This window comes from Mustela erminea, chromosome 1 (genome assembly GCF_009829155.1).
Source record: "Mustela erminea isolate mMusErm1 chromosome 1, mMusErm1.Pri, whole genome shotgun sequence".
Lineage (NCBI taxonomy): Eukaryota > Metazoa > Chordata > Mammalia > Carnivora > Mustelidae > Mustela > Mustela erminea.
This window is the reverse complement of record NC_045614.1, coordinates 21,464,992-21,473,437: the sequence shown is the minus strand read 5'-3', so window position 1 is coordinate 21,473,437 and position 8,446 is coordinate 21,464,992. Positions and strand designations below refer to the sequence as shown.

General features: G+C 55.1%; 1 protein-coding gene across 5 annotated transcripts in view; it reads left to right on the top strand.

Moving 5' to 3' along the window:
• Positions 1-728: 728 nt before the first annotated feature.
• The window catches only part of POC1A (POC1 centriolar protein A), a 69,077-nt gene continuing 61,359 nt past the window's right edge, over positions 729-8,446 (top strand). Inside the window, exons 1-6 of one of the 5 annotated variants that reach the window (XM_032321399.1) lie at positions 729-1,095; positions 3,309-3,393; positions 4,611-4,782; positions 5,184-5,363; positions 6,675-6,782; positions 7,758-7,873. In XM_032321399.1, the coding sequence (XP_032177290.1) occupies positions 1,078-1,095; positions 3,309-3,393; positions 4,611-4,782; positions 5,184-5,363; positions 6,675-6,782; positions 7,758-7,873 (679 nt within the window). In that variant the 5' untranslated portion in view covers positions 729-1,077. Of the gene's footprint in view, positions 1,096-1,201; positions 1,364-3,308; positions 3,394-4,610; positions 4,783-5,183; positions 5,364-6,674; positions 6,783-7,757; positions 7,874-8,446 lie in introns of those variants that run through there. The other 4 variants (XM_032321388.1, XM_032321382.1, XM_032321377.1 and 1 more) reach the window with 4 other exon arrangements.

Genomic DNA, 8,446 nt, shown 5'->3' with positions numbered 1-8,446 from the left:
TTTGGTGTTGAGTTGTATAAGCTCCTTATATATTTTGGACACTAACCCCTTAGCAGATAGTCATTTGCAAATATCTTTTCCCATTCAGTAGGTTGTCTTCTGCCTTCTTTAATTACTTTCTTTGCTGTGTAGAAGCTCTTTAACTGGATGTAGTCCCAATAGTTTAATTTTGCTTTTGGCTCCCTTGCCTCAGGAGACATATCTGGAAATGTCTCCTTTTCTTTTAAACATGTCATTTATAACCACTTCTCAGGGCCGAGGGTTCTGGAGAGGCCCAGGCTGCCTCACACTTCTCTGTATTACAAATGGGTAAACTGAGGCCTAGGCAGAGGTATTTCCCCTCAAGGTCACAGGTCACACAAGGAGGCAGGACAATAACAGAATAGAACCTAGGTTTCTCCATCCATGGAGAATCCCACGGATGTCATTCCAAGTGACCGGTGTTCTTTCAGATCGACACTTGTTTTAAGTTCGGAGGAGCGGACCATTTAAACTATCTCCGAGGGGTGACTAATTGGCCCTTAAGGCATTGGGCGACTACCTAGTTTCAAGGGCCCTTTAAGAGAACGCCCAAAGAATGACGCACGTGTCCTCCACTTCCGGGATCCTTGAGGCTTTTCCAACGCGTGGTTAAGCCCGCCCGGCTCTCAAGGTATCTTGGGAAAAGTAGTTCCACTTTCCTACATACCCTAGGTGGTGGCTGTCTTGAAACTGCATTTCCCAGAAGGCTGTGCTCGTGGCCTCGTAAACCGAGCTAGGGGTGGGCGGTGTGAACACCTCATCCTGCGTTTTATCATTTCTCAGGGGATTAGTGACAGTGGACGGAGATCTTTGGCCGCTACGTCCGTGGGCTGCTGGCCTGGCGGAGCTGTGCGCGGAGGCCGTGGAATCCGCCACACAGCTCTGCTTCCGGCCTGGGGTCAAAAAGCCGACGCGCTGCGTCTCCTTTAATCGCCGTGGGCGGGGCGTGGCGACGCGACCCGCGTTGCTATTGGCGGCGGTTGGGGGCGCGGAAACTGAACGGGCCGCAACGGCCGACGCAGCTTTCTCCAGCGCCTTGGGCGCCCCCGACCTGCCATGGCTGCACCTTGCCCTGTAAGTTCTCGCCGGCGGTGTTTGCCCGGCCTTAGTCTCCCCATTGGGACTGTAGGCGCCTGGCCCGAGCGATGGCTGCGAGGGGGCGAGTGGGACGCCGGGTTCCAAGCCAGTCTTCTCCAGCCGCTTGACGGTCTGTGCAGGGGTCGCTGGGTCGGGACACGTAGTGAGCACCTCCTGCGCGCCAGACCCTTTGCGGACTGCCGCGGCGGACCACCAAGTCCCTGCTCCCTGGATTCGCATCCTAGCTGAGGAGACGCTAGTACTAGTACGTTTCGACTGGAGGTCGGGCCGGAGGCCAGCTCCGGGCCTCACTGGCCTGAGTCTCATCATCCTGAGCAGTGGGTGGCTGGTCGGGGCTTTTTTGAGCGAACACTTGCTCGGACCGGACAGCTCAGGTGTGCATTGTGTTCTGGGCTGGGCGCCCTGAGTCCCAGGTTCCTCCAGAGGGAGGCACTCCCAGACCCCTCTTTTTGAGAGATTGTGTAAACATGTCTGGTCTTTTGGCTGGGTTGAGAGTCAGGAAGATCAGATGGTGCTCTGTAGAGCGGAACGCCTAGACTTAGGATCCAGGCTTTTTTTTTTTTTTTTTTTTAAGATTTTATTTATTTATTTGACAGAGAGAAATCACAAACAGGCAGAGAGGCAGGCGGGGGTGGGGTGGGGGAAGCAGGCTCCCTGCTGAGCAGAGAGCCCCATGCGGGACTCGATCCCAGGACTCTGGGATCATGATCTGAGCCGAAGGCAGCGGCTTAACCCACTAAGCCACCCAGGCGCCCAGGATCCAGGCTTTTTGATCCCTATTCTAGCCCTTTCCACAAATCCCTCCCACTTCTTTCCATATATAAACCACCTTTGGGGAGATGAGGAACCATAGAGCCTGGTGGGATGAGGAGTTGGGAAGGGTGTTGGGCGGTCTCAGGAGCCCCCTGGTCAGAGGTAGAACTGAACTTGCCTAGAGGTGGACATTATCTTATTCTTGTTCTCCCAAGAGGTTCAGATGTAGCAGTTGCTGCTCTGTTGGGGGCCCTCTCCCAGCTGCCACTCCCTTTCTTGTTGAAAGGGGGACTGGGGCAGGTGTGTTGGGGGTGGAGCTGGGCACAGGGCCCTGAGGGCCTTTGTTCTGGTTACAGCTCTGTGAGGTGGCATCAGTCTTACTCTGTTCCCAAGGACATTTTCTTTTTTTTTTTTTTTACCAAGAAGAGGTTTTGCTGGGCTCCATGGTGTGCCCAGAATGCTTCTGATATTTAGGGAAGGGGAGATGTTTGCATGGCAGGACTGTAACTCTTCAAGTACTAAGAGAAGCTGCTGTTGGGTGGTAAGAGTCTCTAGAATATTTTCTCCATGTCTTCCTAAGCTGTGTCCTGAACAGCTGCTTCCTTGACCTCAGTAGAATGGTGGCACTGCCCCTTGGGGCCTGTCCAGGCTGACCTTTGGATTCATTGGCCAACACTGGCTGCCAGTGAGATTGAAAGTGCAGAATCTGATTCCTGAAATGGGAGTTGCTGAAAGGCCCCCATTTCTTCTTCATTCTCTTAGAAACATTGCTTTGTTGAAATACTCACATGTCTTAAAATTCACCTTTTTTTTTTTTAAAGATTGTATTTATTTATATGACAGAGACAGTGAGAGAGGGAACACAAGCAGGGGGAGTGGGAGAGGGAGAAGCAGGCTTCCCGCCGAGCAGGGAGCCCAACATGGGGCTTGATCCTAGGACCTTGGGATCATGACCTGAGCCAAAGGCAGACGCTCAACCACTGAGCCACCCAGGTGGCCCAGATTTTTATTATTTTATTTTATTATTTTTAAAAGATTTTCTTTATTCATTTGAGAGGGGGAGAGGCAGGCAGAGGATGGGGAGTAGCAGACTCACAGCTGAGCAGGGAGCCGGACATGGGGCTCTATCCCAGGTCCTGGAGATCATGACCTGAGCCAAAGGCAGACGCTCAACCATCTGAGCCTCCCATGCACCCCACGATAGATTTTTATATATTGATCTTGCAAACTTGCTTAACTGGTTTATTAGCTCTATTAGTTTTTTAGCTATATGTTAGTTATAGTTATTTAGCTATATGAAAATCCTAAGGAGTTTTATATATAGAATCGTGCCTTGAGCATTTTTGAACCCTCCTGGCTGTTTGGAAGAGTCTTGACCCCTGGGGAAGCCCCTTCTTCATTCAAGTTTCACACATTTGACCCTGGCTTTCCAACAGGAGGACCCCTCGCTGGAGAGGCATTTTAAGGGCCACCGAGATGCAGTTACCTCTGTGGACTTCAGTCTCAATACGAAGCAGTTGGGTAAGAGGAGGCATCTTTTCCTAGGCACTAGGTTATGCGCCGAGAAGGCGGAGTCTCTAGCTGGGAGGTGTGGTGTGAGGGGAGTAGGACACTGTGAGGACCCAGGTGGTTTGTCTAGATCTGCATCTGGCTTCAGCTGGTCACTGTCTGGGTGCTGGGCTCGGTGTCCCTGTGAACTGCATTCTGCATGCAGAGTGTGAGACTCAAGAGAGTCTGGGGGCCTTGCCAAGGGCATGTAGCCTTGGGAGGGGGGCCCAGGGTCTGGGCTTTTCACTGCATATACCCCAGCCATCTCTTGGATCTGGCTGGTGGAATGGCCCTAAACAATGGCTCCGTTTCCTTGGGTCCTCAAGTCTGTTGTCCACAGCACTATGGGGGCATCCAGTGAGAAGGGCGAAGAGCAGAGCCACATACTCCCTACCCTGTGCAGCAGCTGAGTACTCCTGCTTCTTGGTCGCTTGGGGGTTCTTATACAGCGTCATGGCTGCCGTTTTCTTATTTGTTTGTTTCTTTTTTTTAATGCATTTTTTTTCTTTTTAAGATTTTACTTATTTATTTATTTGAGAGCGCGAAAGAGCACGGGTGTGCATGCGTGCACAAGTGGAGGGGAAGGAAAGAGGGAGAGGGAGAAGCAGACTCCCGGCTAAGAAGGGAGTCCAGGACCCTGGGATCCAGGACCCTGGGATCGGGACCTGAGTTGAAGGCAGGCACTTAACGACTGAGTCACCCAGGTGCCCCTGCTTTCTTCTTTCTATGGACAAGACTCCCCCTTCATCCCATGGTCAGGGTCCCCTGCCAGAGGCTGGTGGTCACTATAGATGAAGAACAAATGAAGTCATTTGATCTGTCTTGGGGAATCTCTAGGTTTCTGATTAACTTGGCCCCTCTCAATGGTAAAAGGCCATTGGGTTGGGCTGGTAGGAATTGCTGTTTACTACCCTTAGGGTGTGACTATGTGGGTCCCCACGGGGGATGAGTTTTGTCAGAGGCCTGCTGGGTTGCAGCCTCGGGCTGGCATGTGAAGGGCATCTCTTGGCTTCACTCCCCTGTTGCTGCTCGGCCTTGCTGCTTGGAGAGCTGACAGCCCATCGATGCTCCAAACCCAAGCTTAGCAGTCGCTGGAAGTGTGGTCTGTCTCCTGTCCCCTCACCCCATCGTCCTGCTCAGAGGCTCGAGGCCGACCAGAGCTGAGGGTCACAGCATCCCTCCTTCCTCAGCCAGTGGCTCCATGGACTCATGCCTCATGGTCTGGCACATGAAGCCCCAGTCACGCGCCTACCGCTTTGCGGGCCACAAGGATGCTGTCACCTGTGTGAACTTCTCCCCTTCGGGACACCTGCTGGCCTCAGGCTCCCGAGACAAGACCGTCCGGATCTGGATACCCAATGTGTGAGTTACAGACTTGGAAGGGCTTATCTGAGCCTGGGGCCCTGGTGCCAGAGCTGTCCCCACTCAGGTCCCACCCTGGCTCTGGACTTGTCTCAGTGGGACATCTGCCCGACTTCTGAAGAAGGGCCGTCAGAAGCTGGGGCTCCGGTTGGGGCCCTCCCCGCCGGGTCAGGAGAGGGATTCGGGGCTTACTGCTGCCATCCCGCCAGGGCTCCCATCTGATGCTGCTCATGCATGGCAGGGTGGGTAGTGGTTCTGGCCTTCCTTGTCGGGGGTGCTGGGGCGGCAGGCCTGCACTGACGTCGGGAGGGGCCCCTGTGGGGTGGGGAGAGCATCGATGTGCTCACGGGCCCTCTGGTCACCACTCTGGGTTTCCTGAGTCGAAGTACTCGTGCCTGCAGCAAAGGCGAGTCTACTGTGTTTCGTGCCCACACGGCCACAGTGAGGAGTGTCCACTTCTGCAGCGACGGCCAGTCTTTCGTGACGGCTTCCGATGACAAAACAGTGAAGGTGTGGTCAACTCATCGCCAGAAATTCCTGTTCTCCCTGAGCCAGCACATCAACTGGGTCCGCTGTGCCAGGTGAGCCTCGTCCTGACTCAGGTCCCTCGGAGGGACCCAGGCCTTGAAGGGCCCTGAGGCGCTGCTGGGCGCCAGTGTAGCATGACCTTGGGCACACTAGTTCCTCTTCCATATTCCCGAGCCTCAGTTTCCTTATGGGTGAAATGGGAGCAGAGAAGTTGTCACTTTGTGAATTGTCGAGGAGCTTCTAGCTCACACGTGGCAAGTGAGTTCATTGCCAGCCACGACTGAGTGCGTCACATCTGGGCTGATGTGGCTGGAAGCACGTCAGCAGGGGCTGTTTTGGAGCAAGAGTAACAAGGTGATGTCGCTTCTACCTCACTACGATTTCTTTTACCTTTTCACGGCAGTCCTGCAGGCTACATGGTGTCATTCCCACTTTGCGGATGAGAACAGCGAGGCTCAGGACAGCGCAGTATCTTGCCCCTGGGCACTCGCTGGGTTAGTGGCAGAGCTGGGATTTGAACCTGCGGTCTACTGCTCAGAAGTTGATTTTGCTTGAGCTGCTGGATGGGGGTCGAGGCTTCTGAGGAGGCTGGTCTGGAGGCTGGCTCTCCCTTTGCTGTGGTGGGGCAGTGCTGTGGGGATGGGGGCCAAGTCACCCAGAGGACATTTCAGGGGCCAAGGATCGTGGGTGTAGATGAGCCCGCTTTTAGGTATTCTGATCCTTTCTCTGTAGATCTCTGCGCTCCAGAGGAAGAGGTTGGGAGGGCTGGGGACACTGGGAAACAAAGTGAGTCGGAGATCAGGGCCTATTACAGTGTTCTTCTGGAGACCCCACGCAAGTTACTTGTTCTCAGGGCACCTTTGTCTTGGGAGGTCCCTGACTGCTCCGAGAGGCCTCACCATTGGGCTTCTGAGAATAGGAGGAGCCAGGCCAGCAAACAAGTGTGGAACCTACACCAGCCTTCGTGGGTGGGTCCCTAGGACCTCCACACACTTTTGTTGTTAGATGTTGCTCCAAGTCAAAAGTGAACTCAGGGGTCCTGGGAACAGGATAACGATGCTGATGGTGGCTTCGGGACACCTTCATGCTAATAGCATCAGCCATCAGCACATACTTTGCCACATGCCATGTGCAGTGCTGGGGGCCTCATGTGAGCGACGCTGCTCCCTGCTCCCCCCGAGGTAGGTCCCGTTCTTACCCATCTCCCAGAGGGAAAGCCGCTTGCCCGGGATTGCTCAGGACCGGAGCAGGGCGCATTGCTTTGGCTGGTTCTGGAATCGGGGTGGGCAGGGCAGGAAGGTGGCTGTGGAGGACAGCGTGCCGCGTCCACAGTGGTGATGTGACTTGTGCCCTGCCTGGTTCAGGTTCTCCCCCGACGGGCGGCTCATCGTGTCTGCCAGCGATGACAAGACTGTCAAGCTGTGGGACAAGACGAGCCGGGAGTGTGTCCACTCTTACTGTGAGCACGGCAGGTAAGTCACTGGACGCTGTCATCCTCCTGCAGGTGTTCAGGAAGAGCATGGACCTAGGGACAAAGGGGCCCCAGTGGCCTTATGTGGGGCCACGTTTCTGCCCCTCTCTGTCTCTGGATTCTTTCCTCTGTGAGCAGGAGGTTCAGCCTCATCCCCATCCCCACAAATATGAGGGGCTAACTTCAAGGCATGTGATGCTTGGAGCCGCTCTTTTCCCTTCACTTCCCAGTTCTCAGACTGGCGACTTGTCTCTCTCAAAGAAGGTGACCCCAGACCTCCCCACATCACATTAGTATGTTACTTACCTATGGTGATGGTTTTATCAATGACAGGCTTGTCAGGTTCTTGCAAGTTCTTGGTGGTGGTTCCCATTGTGCCACATCATCAGGAGAGGCAGGGGCCTGCACTGGAGCTGGACCTCCCCTGTTCTCTCCTTGATGAACCCCAGCATCTGCCCTTCTCCAGTAGGCAGCTGGGAGCCCAGGGCCAAGCTCTTCTGGAGAGCCAGCCACGATGCCAGCCTGGGTGTCGCGTGTGCATACTGGGGGACCTTAGCCTGTCTCCTGGAGATAGGTCAACCAGTGGCCTTGGGGTCCTGCTGGCCCTTTGGGGCTGGGCCTCAGTGGGCAGGGCCTGTCCTGCCTCCCGCTTTGATAAGGGCTTTAGCTCTGACTCAGAACACCCTGAGTCATCAGCTGACCTCTGGGCTGAGGACCACTTTCTCTGTTTGTATTTAGAAGTGGCTGCTGGGATTTGCTCCCTGGTGGGTCCACGTCCAGTACCTGCTAGCTACTGTTCTCACCCTCTCCTTGCTATCTCTTGGCCCCTGGTAAAGAAACAGGGCAAAAGGGAGGTCTTCTGTGTTTGGGGAATAGACTGAGCAGATGTGCATGGTTAGGAAAGGATAGGATGTCTGGGGTCTGTTCAGAGCCCGGATCGTCCTTCTCTAGCCTGTGGCGGCCACTTTCTTTGCAGCTTTGTCACCTCCGTGGACTTCCACCCCAGTGGCACATGCATCGCCGCCGCCGGCATGGACAACACGGTGAAGGTGTGGGACGTGCGGACACACCGGCTCTTACAGCACTATCAGCGTGAGTGGCCGTGCGCCGCCGTGGCAGGGCTGCGTGGGAGCAGGCAGCGGGCTTGTCACTCTGGTGCTGAAGTGGCCCCGAGGATGGCCCCGGTCAGTGGGGAAGAGCCCTGGGCCTGCTGGGATCTCCCATGGTCTGTAGTTTGTGTCGTGGCCATACTGGCTCAGAACACTGGCCTGGAGGCGGAGTGTGGCACTAGCTGGTGTCCCCCAAGCCCTCTGGGAATCTTACACATGCTATAGGGTGAGACGAGGAGCTTGTGGGGGATGTCTGGCCCGGGCCCTGCTCACGGGCCACTTCTCAGGGGCTGCCTGTGCTACTGGCCTAAGGCAAAGGGGGCAGGTCTGTCAAAAGAAGTCAGTGTTTATGCGATCTTGGCCACCTCTGGCCTCATGATGTCCTCCATAGATACAGAGCCATGAACCAGATGGAGGGTCCACTTAGGGTAGAGACCAGGCTCAGGAGACAGCCCCAGGGCTGTGTGCCCTGATCCAGCGGTAGCCCTTGGGAGGCAGAGTGGCAGGTAGTCAACATGGGCCACATCAGGCTCCAGCTGGGGGGTGGGGGAGGGAC